General features: G+C 44.3%; 1 protein-coding gene across 1 annotated transcript in view; it reads right to left on the bottom strand.

Moving 5' to 3' along the window:
* Nucleotides 1–332: 332 nt before the first annotated feature.
* Nucleotides 333–20022, bottom strand: part of HS6ST3 (heparan sulfate 6-O-sulfotransferase 3) — a 727486-nt gene continuing 707796 nt past the window's right edge. The window contains exon 2 of the mRNA XM_025262665.3: nt 333–4044. Within this exon, the coding sequence (XP_025118450.3) occupies nt 3336–4044 (709 nt within the window). The 3' untranslated portion in view covers nt 333–3335. The remainder of the gene's footprint in view (nt 4045–20022) is intronic.

The following is a 20022-nucleotide window of genomic DNA, read 5'->3' on the forward strand; positions in this document are numbered from 1 at the left end:
ATTGCCAGAGAATGAAAGGAAGGTCTACCTGGGAATTGTAGGAGTCAACAGGATGTGGAACTCCTTAGGGATTTTTCTTTTTCTTTTTTTTTTGCTTCTGCTGGGCTTTTAACACAGATGTATCTGGAATGAGTTAGTTTTGGGTTTTAATATTCATTGGCTGGTACAGTGCTGAAGCTGAATTTCTAATACTTTGGCCACCTGATGCAGAGAGCCAACTCATTGGAAAAGACCCTGATCCTGGGAAAGATTGAGGGCAGGAGGAGAAGGGGGTGAGAGAGGATGGGATGGTTGGATGGCATCATTGACTCAATGCACATGAGTTTGAGCAAACTCTGGGAGAGAGTGAAGGACGGGGAAGCCTGGCGTGCTGCAGCCCACAGGGGTCGCAAAGAGTTGGACATGACTTAGCAACTGAACAACAGCAATTTAAGCTGCTGGCTACCCATGGATCCTTAGACCCAGATGCCTTCTGCTGACATCCTTTCCCTGAGCTGAGGATCACTGGGCATGTAGGTGCACCGTCAATTTTGAGAGAACAAACTGCATCCTCACCTCTTCATTTCTATCAACAGAGGACCGCAGGGAGATGACGAATGTGCCGCTTTAGAATGAAATGATACGAAGGAGGAAGTTCATGTCGGTCTTTTTAATTTGCTCAGCACTGGCCTCAGGCCAATACAGAGAGATGGTTTCTCCTCTGAACATCCTGATACTGGGTCTCCAGCGGAGCCTCATACATCATGCCTTCAGCAGCGAGGCCATGGAAAGCTTTTTGATAGAAACCCTGAGGCGCCTGAGGAACGGTGTGAAGTTAGCAGAGGCTGCCTTCAAGCCTCAGCTAGGCACGAATTCTCTGCCAAAAATGTAAAGTGAGTTTAAAAGATACAATCTGAATGCTTTCTAACTTGTTTTGATTTTCCACATGACAAAACATTGGATTGTTAGCATGTGTGTGAGTGTGTGTGTGTGTGTGTGTGAGTGATTCACAGCAACAGGCAGAACAATAATTTGCAGCTCTGCCATTCTACAGAGCATTAGATCTTAGCACTGAAATGGGAAGACAGAGAGAAAGCTGCTCATTAATCCCAGTAGCAAGCCTTCTTTCTCACTACCTTAGGAACAAATCATCAGGAAGGGAGATGCTAATATTTTGTGAGCCTAATCTCTATCAGCTAACAAGCTATATTTTCGGCCCCTTTAACCCACCCCATCTATGGGTTAAGAAGTACAACTGCCTATAAAGCCATCAGTCTCTCACCTCCTTGATGGATGAGTGATTTGGAGGAGCTTGGACTCACCCAAGGCAACCTGGCACTGGGTCCCTGATGGCTTGGAGCTATCATACTCAGGTGGGTTAGCCGCAAACCCTTCTGGACAATAACGGGTGGATTCTAGCACGATTGGCAAGAAGCTTTTATCCCATATGGAAAACATTATGGAGACAAAAAAAGAGTCTGCCCTCTGCAGTCAGCCAAATCTAGCTCACAACCCATGAGGAAGCTACTTATTGTCTGTGACTCTCACTTTCCACATCGTGAAATTGGGACAAACAGCATCTACCTTCTTGTGAATAGATCTGAGTTATGAAAAGGGCCTCTCAAAGTGCCTGGCACAAGGGAGGTCCCAGTAATGCCTTTCCTCCCATGAGAGATGAAGCCGAGGGTAGTATCAGAAATATCTAAGCCTCTTCTCTAGAACTCTCTTTGATGGAGACACCAGGCTCCCCTCTGTGCAGGCGAGTGCTCCATGAATGTGGGTTGATTAACTCTCAACCCCGGAGAGAGTATTCTGGAGGCTGAGACGCAGCTTATGTAAAGCTGGCTTAAACATCAAACATGTTGGATATCAATGAAATAGGCTTTTCAATCTGATTTAGGGGGTTCACTCATTTTGCCTTCAGCTCCTTGAAAGGATTGATCAGATCAGTCTGTTGTGAAACTTTCTACTCACTCTGATCCCCTACTAAATGCTAGGCAAAGGCTTTCCACTCCCTCTGCCATATTTCTCCCCTTATTATTCAAAGACATTGTGTTGTAGCTGTGGCTGGGAAGAGGTGAAAATAAGAAGCACTTGGCAACGCAGCATATTTTTTCGGACCACGCTCTCACAACAGGTAGAGATCATGCACGGAGAAAAAAAGATTACCAGGCTATAGATACTCAAACGTTGGGAAGTAGAGTCCTTCTAAACTCCTGGAGAAAACAGGCACTGCGTTCCATGCCTCATGGCCTAAGTCAGAGTTATTTTTCAAGTTAGTGATCTTGACTTTATTTTGCATACATGCTAGCTGAGCTCCTATACTAAAGGCCAAATTCCTTTTAAGTGTCTTTTCCTCTATGATAGTAGAGATTCAAACCTGGCAGTACTGTATCAGGTAAGAGGCCTGCTCCGAATAGGAAAAACTCTGAAATAGTCCTCATTAAAAAAACTAAGGTTCTGCAGTCATATTGGAAATGGTGGATAGGTAGTTATCCTCCTGCTTTTCTCCCTTCTTAATTTATCTTTTATTCCTTACACTGAAAATAAAAACCGGTAAAGCGTGTTCTCCTTAGGTATTTGCTAATAAGCATGTTCTCTCCCGAATGGCCTTACCCATGTTCCTTTCTCTGGGGCCACAGGCACACATCTCCTGAATCTACTAGCCTTTCCTTAAAAGACGGGGGAGAAGCATGGCTCAGGGATAAGATGCAGAGGATGTGAGTCCGCAGTGATGGTCAGTAGCAGGGTAATCGTGTTGAAAAACAACCATAACAACAAAACACTTTACACTACTTATGATTTAAACCACATTCAAATAGAGTTCAAAGATGAGAGCCAACATCTGAGAGTGTTGGTGTTAAACCCCATGGGAAGGCTGAAAAAGCCTTCTCTTCCTCTCTCTTTCAACAGCAGTATTTCCATTAAAGAGACAATATGAACTGATCAGTTTCAGCAGAACATCCAAGCCATAATTTGGCTTTTCATGTGTACTTGGGTAGGTTCCAGTTGCCCAAACTACAACCTGGGCTGCTGCTGCCGCAAAAAAAATATCCCAAGGACTCTTTCCTTTGTTGGTGCTTTGCCCCTTGACCTTCTAAAAGGTCTATCCCCGTTGGGTGCATTCCTTACCCTACTTAATATCACAGATTAACAAATATCAGAAAAAAAAATAAATAAAAAGAACCAGATGGATCATCTCTGGCTGGAAAAAGGTAAAGACAGAGAGGAAGCCGGGGTGGGGCGGGTCCCAAGCAAGCCACCTACGGGCCAGACGTCCTCGGCGGGGTCCCACATTCTCCAAGGTGAGGTCAGAGGGCTGGCTCAGCTCCCCCCTTCCGGGAGGAGAGGGCAGGTCACCATCTCACCACCTGGCTGTTGTAGTCCTCCGTGACGGCCCCCTCAGGGTTCCCCTCCTGTTTGGGCCAGCGGTGGCCCCTGTGATCTCGCTGTAGCCTGCGCTCCCCGCGTCTCCTCTGCCGGTCCCTCTGGCGCTCCAGCTGCTTGGTGCGGTGGTAGCGCTGCTGGAAGAGATCCTTGGCATACTCGTAGAGCTGCACGTCGAGAAAGTTGAGCTCCTCGATGCGCCGGCGGGAGCCCTCATTGATCTCCACGTTGGAAGCCCGCGTGATGTTGAACTGCGTGAAGGGGGAGATGAACTTGAGGTTGAATGTCCTCTCAAAGAGAAACTGCGTCTTGCGCTGGAACTCCGTGAGGCCGAAGAATGCCATGTTCTTGAGGTTGCTCTTGGCGCTCTGCAGCAAGATCGCGTTCCTCTCGCTCTCGTTCATGAAAGTCAAGTTGTAGCAGCCCACCAGGCTGAGGTCGGCCAGCATGCGCACCTGGCGGTTGTTGGCCAGGTTGTAGGTGCAGTCCATGAACTCCCGCAGGCTGACCCCGGACCAGTCGTCCCCCGGGTAGCAGGTAGGCAGCTCGTCCGGGGTGGGGCTCCTCCCGTCGCACATGTGGAGGGAGGTTTTCCACGTGGCCCCTCTCTGGACGTGTTTCCACTCGCTCAGGTATCGGGACACTGGATCCCGCAACATGGTGATGTAATAGAAATTCCTGGAAGAGATGAGGGGGAGAGCGTCAGTTCTCCAGAACTACAACCCTGGGAACTCGGGCCTCAGTAGCCTTTATATCAGCACTGAGTCAATGGACTTGGCGGCCAAATGGTCACCTGAGAATGTCCTGCCGGTGCTCCCGTGAGAGGCTTTTAGGCCAGTGTTCCTCTCTGTGCATGCTTCTATAGTACCATTTGCTGCGTTTTTTCTCTTTCGGCTACAGTGTGGGCAGCCTACTCCGGTATTCTTCGCCAGAAGAATTCCATGGACAGAGAAGCCTGGTGGGCTACAGTCCACGGGGTTGGCAAAGAGTTCGACAGGATTGAGTGACTTTCGCTCACTCACAGTGTGGGGAGGGCTGGGGTTGGGAGAAATAGTTGATGCCTTCATGCAGTAATTATTCACTGATAAATTACCACCAGCAATAACACCACCTTACTTTAAGAAAACTCACCATGATTATTGAAAGTTATCACCCAAATGGTATTTTATCTGATCCCTAAAAGGTACTTTTGTAGTAAATATTGGGGACTATTTGATAGGGAAACGTGCAAGGCGGCTAAAATGATTTATCCAAAGTCAGGAGACTAGAAAGAGCAAAGCGGAAAGCAAGTCTCCTTAGTCTTTTCTGGGTTAAGAGGTTGGTGGGGTAGGCGAAAGATGTGTTGTGTGGAGACTAATATTTACTGAGCACTTATTATGTGCTGGAAACTGGACTAGGTGCTTTGTGAGTACTGGCATAGATAACCTTCAACATAACTTGTAAAATGGGTTCTATCATGACTTAAAAAAAAAAAACAAAAAACACCTGAGAACACAGAGGTGAAAAATACAGCCCAAGATTCTAGAGCAAATGAATACTTGAACTGTGATAAAATTTAGGCCTATTTGATTTCAAAGCTTCTGTGCTTTCTTGGGCAGCAAATTTTAAAAACAAAAAATGTAACTAATTTTTACTGAATGCTTATTAATTGTCAGGTACTATGGTTCCTACAATCACAGGTGTCATTTCATCTAATGGCACCTAATGGAACACAGAGAAGAGATACATTTTATAAAGGGTTAGCTTCAGAATGATTAGGTAAAGATCAGGGTACAACTGGCTCAAAAGGACAAGAGCGATGTGAAGAGGCCAGAAGGGATTTGGAAAATCGACAGATAAAGACACAGCGGTAGGCATTAGAGAAAAGCAAATATTGATTCCAAGTCAGGAAAATCCTTCTCATCATTTGAGCAGCTGCCAATGGAGTGGGCTGCCCACCCCACCTCTGTCACCAGGAGTGACACTCAGGGTTTGCCCTGGGCAGACAAAAACAGCTCTGAAAAGTTCTGAAAAGAACATTGCTTCCCCTGACAATCTAAACTGTACTAAAAAAAAAATTATAGCTAGTAAAAGCAGTGACAAAAATAAGGAATTGAAGTGTTAGCCACTCAGTTACGTCTGACTCTTTGCGACCCCCATGGACTGTAGCCCGGCAGGCTCCTCTGTCCATGGAATTCTCCAGGAAAGAGTACTGGAGTGGGTAGCCTATCCCTTCTCCATGGGTCCCTCCCAATCCAGGGATTGAACCCATGTCTCCCACATTGCAGGCTGATTCTTTACCATAAGCCACCAGGGAAGCTGGCACTCTGCACTCTTTTTTATGCTGCTTTTAAAAAAGGAATTTATGAGGTATATTTAAAACAATACATTTATTGTATTCAGTTATTTTGAACGTCTAGCCAGACAGTTTTGAAATGTGCTAAAGAAACTATGGTGCTGGAGAAGACTCTTGAGAATTCCTTGGACTGCAAGGAGATCAAACCAGTCCGTCCTAAAGGAGATCAGTCCTGAATATTCATTGGAAGGACTGATGCTGAAGCTAAAGCTCCAATACTTTGGGCACCTGATGCGAAGAAATGACTCATTGGAAAAGACCCTGATGCTGGGAAAGATTGAAGGCAGGAGGAGAAGGGGACGACAGAGGATAAGATGGTTGGATAGCATCACTGACTTGATGGACATGAGTTTGAACAAGCTCTGGGAGTTGGTGATGGACAGGGAAGCCTGGTGTGCTGCAGTCCATGGGGGTCACAGAGTTGGACATGACTGAGTGACTGAACTGAACTGAAAGAAAATCCAAAATCTTAAGTAATACTCTCATCCCTTTAAATCAGGAAGAAGAATGTACTGAAACCACCACAGAAGGGCCAGCCTGAGCCCTGCTTTGCCAATCACCACTTTTACATTACTCTGTTGTCTTTCCTGGTGACAGATTGACAATTCCATCAGTAGGGGAAAATTTCCCAAAAGATCTGAAGGGAAAGTTGAAAATGACTGACATCATTTCTGGGCTCCACAAGGAAATGCTGACAATAAAGATTTTCAGGATATTATATGGTTGAATGTTATATGACATGTCATTATTAATCCTGTTTTGGTCCTATGTTGAAACTTGTTCACATTTCAGGTCTACAAGCAGAGACTTATTTTCATTTGACAATTATATAATAAATATATAAACACAATGATAATGATAGTGGTTATAATGTAACTTGGGTGAGTTAAGGAACACAGACTCATCAGGACAGAATACCTTAAATCAGAGAGATCTTTGCTTTGACAAATAAGATCACAAATGGGAAATTTCTAATTTTTCTGGTTAGTTGGATAAAATGGAAAATGCACAAAAAAGGATTTAAATGAAAAAGATGACAATCAATTGACAAGACTTAGCCCCCTTTATGTGTCCCAAATTTATACACAATCCAAATTTTTAAAATAATCGTAAAAGCTGTGAGATTTTAGGGCTGAGAATGACAGATGTTTGTGGCATAAAGGGTTAACTGGAACCAGCTGCTGGAATCTGAGAAGCCGTTGTCTCACTTTGGAAAACTTGCCAAAGAATTCCCAGTGTCTTTGCTCCATCGGAAATGCACACGGTCTCCAAGCTGACTGAAACTAGCTTACACTTAAAATGGTCTTGGCTTCAAATTTTATTCAATGTAACACTACGTTGAAACAACGATTAGCCAAATTGTAGGGTGATGTTTATACAAGTAAAATCGTTCTCAAATGTCTGCAGGTTCTACCAGCCAAATAGGTCAGGGGTCCATTTGTAAGTAAGACTAACTCTGACATCAAGACACAAAAGTGTATTAGTGCGACATTCATACTGATAAAGTACAGAGTTGTCCGCTCCACGGTTCTGGAGCCAAGTGCCTGAAAGCGTTTGGATATTAAAGCCAGACATATTCTCCTGTATGCTTTGTTTCGTTCAATCCTGCAAAGCTGTCACGATAGAAAGCTAAAAACAATAGGATCGAAGAACGTCCAACTATTGAAGGGAAAAAAAAAAAATCACAATTTGATTCATCAAATCATTTTTTCTCATTTCTATTTTTTTCTGTACTTTCGTTTGCTTTTCTACTCTCAGCCAGAAAACTTCAAGGTCACTGATGAAATGACGTTCACCTCCAGGCCACAGGTCCAGCCTCATATGTATAAGCTTCACTCCAGTTTCATGAATCTCCTCCCCACTCCCAAATGAGGGAAACTCATTTTCTTCTGCTCCTGCCCAATTCAGTTTCTAAAGAAAATTCTTAATAAAAAACAAACTGAATATTTTATTTTAAAAATTTTTATTTTATATTAAAGTATAGTGGGCTACCAATGTTGTCCTAGTTTTAGGCACACAGCAAGATGATTCAGTTATGCATAAACATGTATTTACTCTTTTTAAAATTCTTTTCCCATTTAGGCTATTACGGAACACTGAGCAGAGTTCTCTGTGCCATTCATTAGGTCTGTGTTGATAATCTATTTTAAATATAGCAGTGTGCACATGTCAATCCCAAATTCCCAATCTATCCCAATCTAAGGAAAATTCTTAAAAATACCCTGAAATCTGCAACTTTCCTTTTCAAGCCTTCCTTGTTCAACAGCACAATGGAGGGCAAAACAGAGACCAGAGAAGGACGAGCAAGCTCCCCAGGAAAGGCCGTGTGGCCACGTGCACAGGTCCTCACAGAACCCAGTCCCTTTTGACTTAGTCCCCTAAACAGAGGCAGAGCTCCATCTGTTCAAACACTTAAACACTATTTGAACTGTTAAACACTTTTCAGTTAAACTCTCCTCAGATTTTGGAAACATTAACAAGTAAACTATTATTTTCTCCCTTTACCCATCCATTCACTCACCTAGGAATCCTCCAAACATTAATTGAGCCCCCAAGTATTTGCCAAGCACTGGCTTCCCAGGTGGTGCTAGTGGTAAAGAACCTGCCTGTTAATGCAGGATACATAAGAGACACGGGTTCAATTCCTGGGTCAGGAAGATCCCCTGGAGAGGGCATGGCCATCCACTCCAGTATTCTTGCCTAGAGGATCCCATGGACAGAGGAGCATCTGGCGGGCTACGGTCCACAGACTTGCAAAGAGTCAGACACGATTGAATTGACTTAGCACACACGTGTGCACGGGGCTAGGCAGCAGGGACCCCAAGATCACCAAGACATGGACCTCAAGGAGATCTCAGGTACCCAGGGATTTTGGTAAAGTGGGACAGATGCTAACTACCAAGTTAAGGGACTGTTCTGCCAGTCTCCCTGGATCAGAAAGATCCCGAGGACAGAGACTTTGTCTTAATGACAGCTTGCTGCCTGCAGATTTCCTGTTTGCCACCTGCCTCTTTGAGAGTTTGGACAAATTCATGTAAGAATGTCTGAAAAGCAATTACAGCTCTTTAGAATAATTATTCTTGTGAGCCCAAGGTAAAGATGGCATAGCCTTGTGTACTCAGGAAACTTAGGGCTCTTTGGTTAGTTCAGTGGTCGTTTCAGCTGATGATTGTTATAGGGACCATCACGGCTTACTATTGGAGAAGGCAACGGCACCCCTCTCCAGTACTCTTGCCTGGAGAATCCCAGGGGCGGGGGAGCCTGGTGGGCTGCCATCCATGGGGTCGCACAGAGTCCGACACGAATGAAGCGACTTAGCAGCAGCAGCAGCATGGCTTACTATAGTGCAAAGACTAGGAACATGTGCTTTTTTCAGTCTCTTGCTCGGCTATAAGGTAATCCTGTTAAAAAATTCAAAACCCAGCACAAGGACATAACTGCCTTCCCTCAGTCTTTGACTTTACCTTTGCTCATTTGCATCCTGCTCATCTTTCCTGGCCCAGCTCAAGCCTCATCTCCATCTCCCCCGACTTTTCGAGCCTTGAGGGTTTACTGTATCACTTACTGCGCTTTTAACATGCGTATGAAAGTCCTGTTCATATCTCCCCTTTAAGTTCCTTTTTGATAACTGGACCTTAGGCCTGGTGCCCCACAGCACCTCCACAAAGTCCTGCTCACTGCAGATATTCAATAAATGATGCTGGAAAAGAAATGACCTTCAAAGGAGATAAGTGTATTCTAATGACTAAGGTTAATATTGCCTTTGACAAATAGGCCCTTCTTTTTTCCCCGTAAAAACTAATCTGATACTATTTTTGAATGCCCAAAATATGTGAACAGAGTTAAAAGACATAAAATCTTCTAATTCATCCATCATTCAATCACGATGGTTAATATGCAGAGAGAGTCATGAGAGACTTTAGGTAAAAGGCAGAATATTTCATATACCAGATAATTATTAGAAATGAGATTTTTTAAATGCTAAACTTAGTAGTTTTCTTCCCTTCTGCTTTAAGAACCTGTATTTCACCAAGCAGTTTATTGTATTTATAATTGCTCATTTCTTTAATTAGCAAGTCATTTAATTAACATATGGCTTATTGAGGGTTTGTGTGTATGTGTGTGAGTGTGTGTGTGTGTAAGGAGCTGCTCTAGGAAACGTAGAGAATAAAAAAAGAATAAAATGGCCTCAAAGTGTTATAAGTTTAGGAGTGGTAAATTAGAAAAAAAAAAAAAAAAAGAGCCCTTGATTAGCAAGTCATGGAGGTAAGGAGTGGACAAAGAATACTTAAGGGAATATTTCAGTAGGTACAGAGAGCAGAGTGGCCTAATGAGACCAGCAAGTTCATGGTGTGCATTTCACTGAACATTTGCCAATAAATGAATGAATGAAAAGACGGACGTAAGCTCCAATTTATTGGAAAAGACCCTGATGCTGAGAAAGATTGAAGGCAGAAGAAGAGGGCAGCAGAGGCTGAGATGGTGGGATGGCATCACTGAATGGACATGAGTTTGAACAAACTCCAGGAGACGGTAAGGAACAGCGAAGCCTGGTGTGCTGCAGTTCATGGGGTCTCAAAAAGTCAGACATGAATTGGCGACTGAGCAACAACAACAAACCAGAACAGGGGGCTTCCTAGGTGGCGCTAATGGTAAATAACCCACGATTTTGTTCCCTGGGTCAGGAAGATCCTCTGGAGGAGGGTATGGCAACCCACTCCAGTCTTCTTGCCTGGAAATCCTCATGGACTGAGGAGCCTGGGGGGCTACAGTCCACGGGGTCGCACAGTGTCGGACATGACTGAAGCGACTTAGCACCCATGCAGGCAAACTGGAACAGGATGCTGAGGCCAGTTTGTCATGAGTTCTGCATGCACCTATGAATTGCTAAAATAGGAAAAGTGTTGATGTGGGAAGCTTCATTGAGCAACAGAGTTTACGAGGGACAAAAGTAGGCAGAGACCAGGAAAGACATTGGACAGCCCTGGAGAGAAACCAGCAAGGAAGAACCCAGAACTATGGGTACTGAAGAGAAAGAATCAAGGATGAATTATAAAACTATCATATGCTCCACCTTCACCATTCGTTCCCCTTCCTCACTGTCAGCCTTCTCTAAACCACCTTTTCCTCCTTCGTATGCCCTTCTTCCCTTCTATCTAATCCTTCTAATTCATTTCAGTTCTGTGTTGGAAAAGAGGCACCACAGGTATGCACCCAGAAATGGTGAAGTGAGGAGAAGAAGGCCCTGGAATCACTGTGCCTGTGCTGATTAAAAAATATTCCCTTTCATGACCTTATGACATGCCTATCCAATAAGAAGACATTTGAAGGAACCTACAAAATGCCAGGTTCAAGACTGAAGGTAGGAGGAGAAGGGGACGACAGAGGATGAGATGGTTGGATGGTATCATTGACTCGATGGACATGAGTTTGAGTAAGTTCCAGGAGTTGGTGATGGACAGGGAGGCCTGGCATGCTGCAGTCCATGGGGTCGAAAAGAGTTGGACACGACTGAACTAACAGTGAGGGTTAATAAGCATATTCCTTCCACTACCAGCTTAATGCTTGTAAAATCGAGCAAAACAGTTAATATCGCCACAATCCACAGTTCAAAGCAGTCATAGAATCCAGCTCAACCAGATACTCCTCCCTTCAACCTCCTGTGATGTCCTCAGCAGAAGGTATCCCCTCCGCCAACCCGACCCCTGGAAACCTGTGCTGCTCAAGCTTTTATCTGCATTCTGGTGGCCAGGGAATGTCTTATCCCTTGAGCTGGCATTATACATCACTCATCCTTCAGCCTTCAGAGCATCTGATACATGACCTTGTACATCATGGGTGTTCAGCTGTTCAATGTTGATGGAATTAATAAACAGAGACATTTTATCAGCCACCATTTTAGGAATTCTGATGGTGATTGTCACCAGGAAACTGAACTTGTTGGTGCCTTAACCTGCAGAAGTAGCCCACGCTAATGAATTCTCTTAGCCTAGACCTTATGAAATCTATGAGAAACAATCAATTCCTCTTCCTTCCTCTTGTCCTACAGACTTTCATTTTGAAACCTATTGTCCTATGTTTTCTGTTTTAATTTTTCCAATGTTGTGTTCATTTCTGCTGCACAACAACGTGAATCAGCCATAATTATACATATATATATATATCCCCTCCTGGTTGAGCCTGGTTCCCCTCCTTATAAGGTGGCCTTGAGGACATTGAAGGAGCTCTTTGGTCCTCAGCAGGGAGCAAGCACAGATGACCAGTCCATCCTAAACACAAGCTGACATTGTAACTGACTGGGACCCCATGGGACCTTCGGGCGTGGGGGACAGGGCTTCCCCTACATCCCCTGCTTTAGCTCCTCTCTGAAGTACCTGTGTTGTTTACTTGCTAAGTCGTGTCTGACTATTGAGACCCCATGGACTGTAGCCCGCCAGGCGCCTCTGTCCAGAGAATTTGATAATAGTATTTGATGCACATTTCCTGTGTGTTTTGCAGATGTAAACAACTTCCCCTTCTCCAACCAGTGGAAGATGCTAACTACTTGATGACCTTAACAGGCTTCCCTGGTGGCTCAGAGGTTAAAGCATCTGCCTGGAATGCAGGAGACCAGGGTTTGATCCCTGGGTTGGGAAGATTCCCTGGAGAAGGCAGTGGCAACCCACTCCAGTACTCTTGCCTGGAGAATCCCATGGAGGGAGGAGACTGGTAGGCTACAGTCCATGAGGTCACAAAGACACGACTGAGCGAATTCACTTTGATGACCTTAGGTACATAGCCCCAGGCCTTCTGGAATCTAAAGACTGATAAAGTTAACCCCTGTGACCCCACCCTGCTGCCTCACCATCAGCCAATCAGAGAGCTGTGCACCAGCTGATCACAGACCCTGTGACCCACCTTACCTCCTCACCTGGCTTTTAAAAGTCCTTTGCATGCCAAGTTGCTTCAGTTATGTCCAACTCTTTGCAACCCTACGGACTGTAGCCCTCCAGGCTCCTCTGTCTATGGGATTCTCCAGACAAGAATACTGGAGTGGGTTGCCATGCCCTCCAGGGAATCTTCCCAACCCAGGGATTGAAGTTGTGTCTTTTATGTCTCCTGCATTGGCAGGTGGGGGTTCTTCACTGCTGAGCCACCCTAAAAATCCTTTGCCGAAACGCTTTGGGGAATCTGGAGCTTTTTGGGTCAGGAGTCACCCGCCTCATCCCTTTGCAGGGCCCTGTGATAAACCTTTCTTTGCTCCAGACTCCTTCATTTCAGTTTGTTTGGCCTCACTGTACTTTGGGCACGTGAACTTGCGTTAACAATGTGTGCATTTTTAAAAAGTGAAACTTAGGTCTCCCACCCCGCTGTGCTGTGAGCAGGAGTCATTTTCCAAACGCTCAGAATGGAATTAATTTCTTGACTCTCTTTAGAGCTGCACGCTCATTATGGACCGCCCATTCTTCATTATCTCAGTGGAGTATTATCTGCACTGTTCTGTATCTGATAGGGGGAATCACAGCACTTAGAGCTTGGCAATCAGAATGCCCTTTGACACAGTGATGAAAAGGCCTTTTATTCCAGTCTTGAAAACAAATTAAGGGATTTAAGAATGATGTTCTAAGCAAATGGGAAATTGGGAACGATGATTGTTAAATATTGTACTAAAGAACTCTCGGGGGCTGACAATGGCGTCTGTCAGAGCCATTGGTTTTAAGGATGTCCGGCATTGTGATGAGAAAATGGGAACATTCGCTTATCCTTATCTTGCCCCACACAGAAACCACGCGTCCCCCCACCCGGCTGCTGTCACCTCCTCCCTGACGGTGACTTACTTACAAAGCAGCCAGACCCTTTTGACTGAGGAATTTTTATCTGACTTATTACCCAAAGATCTTGACTCTTTTTAGTTGGGAGGATGTTAGGGAGAGGAAAGCCCATAGTGCTTCCCTCCAATGGAGAAGGCTCTGTGTCCTCTTTTTCCCAGGGTACTTGATAACATTAAAGGGAGAATACTTTGGAGGTAGCTGGTCTTTCTTTTTTTTTTTAATCATTGATCCCCATGCCTAACCCCAGTTAGAAATGCAGTACATTGCCATTATGGAAAATACGAGCAATGAAAAACAATAAAAACAAGAGAAGAGAATGAAAATTACTTAGAATCACATCACTAGGATATAACCACAGTTAAATATATATTTCTTTTGCAGATTTGAGATCATACTGTATGTTGTATTTTTAATAAGTATTTAAAACTTAAAAGGGCTTCCCAGGTGGTTCAGTGGTAACGAATCTTCCTGCTGATGCAGGAGACACAGTTTTGATCCCTGGGTTGGGAAGATTCCCTGGAGGAGGAAATGACAACCAACTCCAGTATTCTTGCCTGGGAAATCCCATGGGCAGAGGAGCCTGGAGGGCTACAGTCCATGGGTTGCAAAGAGTTGGACACAACTGAACAACTGAGAAAAACCTTAAAAATATGAGGGGAATGTATTTTCCATTTTATTTAATGTTCTTCCATAGGAGCATAGTGTTCCAATTATGGATGTACCATAATTTATGTGACCAAGCTCCCAGTTTTGGACAAATTAGCTGATTCTATTTGGAGTAGGGGCTACTAGAGACAATAATCTGATGAACTTCTTAAACCATAAATATTTGGGCAGAGAATAAATGGCTAGAATTTCTGACTGGCTTCCTAGGTGGCTTCAGTGGCAAAGAACCTTCCTGCCAATGCAGTAGACAATGGAGACTCCGGTTCGATCACTGGGTCACAAAGATCCCCTGGAGAAGGAAATGCAAACCCACTCTAGTGTTCTTGCCTAGAGAATCCCATGGACAGAGGAGCCTAGTGGGATACGGTCCATAGGGTTGCAAAGAGTCAGACACGACTGAAGCGATTTAGCATGCAGAATTTCTGAGTCAAGAAAATGGCCCCCGTTGGCTTCCCTGATAACTCAGTTGGTAAAGAATCTGCCTGCAATGTGGTACACCCTGTTTTAATTCCTGGGTCTAGAAGATCTGCTGGAGAAGGGATAGGCTACCCACTCCAGTGTTCTTGGGCTTCCATTGTGGCTCAGCTGGTAAAGAATCTGCCTGCAATGCAGGAGACCTGGGTTCTATCCCTGGGTTGGGAAGATCCCCTGGAGAACGGAAAGGCTACCCACTCCAGTATACTGGCCTGGAGAATTCCATGGGCTGTATAGTCCATGGGGTTGCAAAGAGTAGGACACAACTGAGGGACTTTCACTTTCATTCACTTTTCATAATCAAAATGCTGAAGTATAGCCAACCACAGTCAGCAGAGGCAAGGACAGAGCCATTCTGTGTGACCTGACATCATGGGGTGTTTAGGGACAAGTTCATTTGAAAGTAGAGGAAAAGCCATGAAACAGACTCCTGGCTCTGCCCTCTCCCAGCTGGGCCAGGAAAGATGCCCTGTTCAGATCCTAAGCCTAAAAGATGGACATCCTAGGACAGCCAAGTGGGGTTTGTGATGTGGTGCTGAGGAAACATTCTTCCAAAAAGATTTGTTTATTTTACACTTAATGAGCAGCTGGAATATCAAATTAGAGGCTAAACATTTGTGGAATCAAATCCCACTCATCAACACTGCAGCTATATTAAAGCCGACATCTAGATCAGAAAGAGGGAAGTTCCTCACCCGATTATATTCAGTACCAGTACTTCTAGACACAGCCTTCCTCTTGTGATGGAGCTTTTCTGCAAGTCTAGGTATCAACAGGGCTTCCCAGGTGGCGCTAGTGGTAAAGAACCCACTTGCCAACACAGGAGACATAAGAGACATGGGTTCAATCCCTGGGTTGGGAAGATCCTCTGGAGGAGGGCATGGCAACCCATCCCAGGATTCTTGCCAGGAGAATCCCAGGGACAGAGGAGCCTGGTGGGTTACGGTCCACAGGGTTACAAACAGTTGGACCCAACTGGAGCGATTAAGCACACAGCACAGCTAACAGCTAACTTTAATAATGGGAAACTGCACATGTCACTAAACCAACCAAACAAAAGCACGAAATAAGAGATTTTTGGAAGATACCGGTCATTGGTCATTTCTCTAAGAGGAATAGTCAACACCCCCACCCAGTTGACCAGAAGAAAGAAGGTAGAATTTCTCAGTATGATTTCATTTTAAAGCTTGTCACATGGCTTCTTTGTATTGACACAAATCCTGGGAGCCTCAGACTCATGAAAATGCCATGATTTTCAGGTGCTTGTCATATTTGCTTTCAGTTTCCCCCAAGTGGCCACTGCAAGAATAAATTTCAGGGAATGCATGTTCCAGGGACGTGTTTCTGCTATCTTGCTGAGTACAGTTCCTCCCAGTACAGTTTCAGATGTGCCAGGGAGGGTCCTGCTCTCATGCATTATTCAGGGACTTCTGTGATTATTTGGTTCAGAGGCGCCCTGCTTTGCTCTGCCGCACTGGGGCTTGGGCAGGAGGAGTTCTCTAGGCGCTGTGCTCTGCTCTGCAAAGCTGTGGTTTATGCATGCGGGCATCCACCTGAAGCCTGGAGCAGCCCCGGAGTGAGATAAGGCCCAATTCAATCTCAGGCGCAGCTCTAATCCCCAGCTGGGCAACGCAGAACACCAGATAGTACACTCAGATTGTGTTATTAGGCCATGCGTGTTCAGTCGTGCTCGCTCTTTAGTTAATTTCTCAGGCACTGCTTTTAGGGAATGAGGGAATTTCCCGGTAGCAGCAAGGCGGTGTCTTCATTGTCATTGTTTTTTAGCAGCTGATTTGGAAAAGAGAAAAGAAGTCAATCAGGGTATTCCTTCAAGGTCAAGGCGTGCGTTTTGATATTTAGGTTTATAGCTCACAGCTTGGGTGCAGGTTTTCCTAAACATTGCAAGAACCAAAAATTAAATCACCTGTGTCCAGATTTTGCTATGTTCTTCCATGAAAGAGTCTTTCGTGTTAGCATTTTCCTAGATTCTGGTATCAGGTCTGGGCAATAATTTTTAACATATTTAACAAAATACTTAAGAGAGCGCCACCTGATTCCTTCCCCTGCCAGTTCTCAAAGAAAGAATGCCTTGAAGGTCATCCCCCAGGCAACAATTTTTTTAAAAAGACTTTTTTGATGTGGACCATTTTTAAAGCCTATTGAATTTATTACAACATTATTTCCATTTTATGTTTTGTTTTCTGACCATGAGGGATATGGGATCTTAGCTCTCTAACCAGGGATTGAACTTGCACCCTCCCACCCCACCCTCCCAAATTGTAAAGCAAAGTCTTAACCACTGGACCACCGGGGAAGTGCCCCCTCCAGGCAATGATTAAAAGCAAACTAAATGGAAAACATGGAAAGTTCCATGTGAAACAAAAATTGTTATTAATAGCAATAATAATAATGGATAACATTTATTGAAGTGAAGGTGAAGTGAAGTCGCTCAGTCATGTCCAACTCTTTGAGACCCCATGGACTGTAGCCTACCAGGCTCCTTAGTCTGTGGAATTTTCCAGGCAAGAATACTGGAGTGGGTTGCCATTTCCTTCTCCAGGGGATCTTCCCAACCCAGAGATTGACCCAGGGTCTCCCACACTGCAGGCAGATGTTTTACTGTCTGAGCCACCAGGGAAGACATTTACTGAGTATCAGTCATGTCCTACTCTTTGAGACCGCATGGACTATACAGTCCATTCTGCAGGCCAAAATACTGGAGTGGATAGCCTTTCTCTTTGTTCTCCAGATGATCTTCCCAACCCAGGGATAGAACCCAGGTCTCCCACATTACAAGTGGATTCTTTACCAGCTGAGCCATAAGGGAAGCCCATTATATCAAAGTACAGTTCTATATGCTTTATTTATTAAAATGAAAATCAAAATTTTTATTGAATTTTAAAATCTAATGTATTTATTGAAACAAAATTGGTACTAATAGCCATCATAATAATGGACAACATTTATTGAGTGCACACTATGTCTAAGAATATTTCTAAGTACTTCTATTAATCCCAAGTGGCACTAAAGAAACTGCCTTCCAATGCAGAAGACGTAAGAGACGTGGGTTCATCCCTGGGCTGGGAAGATTCCTTGGAGGAGGGCATGGCAACCCACTCCAGTATTCTTGCCTGGAGAATCCCATGAACAGAGAAGCCTGGTGGCCTACAGTCCATGGGGTCACAAAGAGTAGGACACTGAAGCGCCTTAGCATGCGTGCATGCATTGATCATGCAACTCAACCTTTTGAGTTACATAGGCTTTTAGATGATGTCTGACATTTCATAAAATGATGGGAGTTCCGACAGTCTCCTCCATCATCTTGTGTCAGGCTGTCGTAGAGATGCTTTGTGACTTAATGCATCGATGGTCTGGGCTTTTGTTGAAGTCAAGGCTCCAGAAGCAGAATCAGCATCTCACAGTGAGGGATCTGTGTTTGCCTGCGGGTAGATGGGGCTGAGGCGGCACACTGCAGGGGCCAGGGAGACAGGGGCGCCAGGCTCCTCTCAGGGTCAGAGGTCAGCTACTCCGAGCTTAGGAGCAGTCCTAAACACAGTTTTCCTGAGTTCAGCACACCCTCTCAACTGCGTAAAGAATTCACACTTGAGTAAAGGATATTAGAGACAAGGGGGGATTTACTGCAGTTCCGTTCATTTTTTTCCCCTTCTTTTACCATTGTTTTTTTTCTATTAACTTCTAGTTCATTCACAATGTTGTGTTAGTTTCTGCTGAACAGCAAAGTGATTCAGTTAAACAGATATATACATTCTTTTTTTATATTCTTTTCCATTATGGTTGATCGTAAGATATTGAATACAGTTCCCTCTATCACTCCCAAGTAACCTGGAAGACAAAAGCTGTAGTCATCTCAGGACAACACTGCGTGGTTAGAAATAGCCATGCAAGAGAATTCAGATGAAGCCAAAGCTCCCGCGATGCCATAGTTCTTTTTCTGTTTTTAAAATAGGTCTTTTGAAACACAATGCTGCAAAGGTGTTCAAAAAACATTCTGGGATCCTGACGCTGGCTGTTCTGACACCTTTATTCAGGAAGAGAAGATTCAAGGAAAATACAAGTCAAGCTCAACCATTCGGATGGAACATTAGCAAACAATTTCAAACATGTTGGGAACATCACCTAAGGTGCCATGGAAAGAAAATAGGTTTGAAGTTAGCAAGATATGGGTTTCAATGTCAGGTCCACTTCACATTTGATGTGAGCTGGTCAGCGTATATGACCTCTAGGAGGCTTAGTGTTCTCATCTAAAGAGCCAGGGTATAAATGCTTACCTCATAGGGTTGAGGGAATTAATGATTAAAATAATGACTATAGAAGGTCCAGCAGTAGCTGCTGCACAGCAGACCCTCAACTTAAGTCCACACTCTCCGCTTCAAAAGCTTCCCTTCTCCCGTGGATATCAGAGCTTCAGAAACTACCCAATACAGTGAAATTTTAAATATTAAACAAGCTGCATTAATAATTAAAAAAATAGCTGATAGTGCTTTTCTATTTGTATAACATACTTAGGGTTTTCCAAACACTTCCCTCATCCATTATTTCACTTGATTCTCAGTACAAAATTATGTCAGAGGCAGAATTTACAGATGAGGGAACTGATGCTCGCAGATATGAAAGGATGTTCCCAAGATCAAACAACCAGTGGAGCTGAGACTTTTCTTTTTCTTCTGCAGCTATGAGATGAGTTTATTTACTTACCTAAAAGTATTTGTTGATTATGTATTTGATGCTAAACACTGTGTTAGATTCTTGGGGTACAATGGTCCACAAGACGCAGCCTGACCGCAATAGCTAACTGTGAAGTTGTCTTATTTTGCACAAGTGTAGTTAAGGGTTAGAGAGAAATTATGATATTAGCTCATTATTCTATGTTTGAGGATTCCACTGGTTTGTACATTAGCTCATGTTCTCTTTGAAAAGCCACTGAAAATGGAGAACCAGAGGAAATACTAGGATATGGATGGCTTTGTGCGGGCATGCTCGGTCGTGTCTAATTTTTATGACTCCATGGACTGTAGCCCGCCAGGCTCCTCTGTCCATGGGACTTCCCAGGCAAGAGTAATAGACTGGGTTGCCATTTCCTCCCTCCGGGGGATCTTCCCGATCCAGGGATCAAACTTGCATCTCCTGCGTCTTCTGCATTACCGGTGGATTCTTTACCATTGAGCTACCAGGGAAACCCGGATACACCTTCAGGTAATATTTGAAGCTGTGGGGAAAAAGTCATTCTGGAATAATAAATTATTGTTTCTATGTAGGCAGTTTTGTGGACTTCTGTTTGGAGGCACTAATCTGTGGTGGTTTGTCCTTTTGGGGAGCCATAGCCACTGATGATCATTGGTTAGAGCAGGG

The sequence above is a fragment of the Bubalus bubalis genome, chromosome 13, assembly GCF_019923935.1.
Source record: "Bubalus bubalis isolate 160015118507 breed Murrah chromosome 13, NDDB_SH_1, whole genome shotgun sequence".
Taxonomy (NCBI): domain Eukaryota; kingdom Metazoa; phylum Chordata; class Mammalia; order Artiodactyla; family Bovidae; genus Bubalus; species Bubalus bubalis.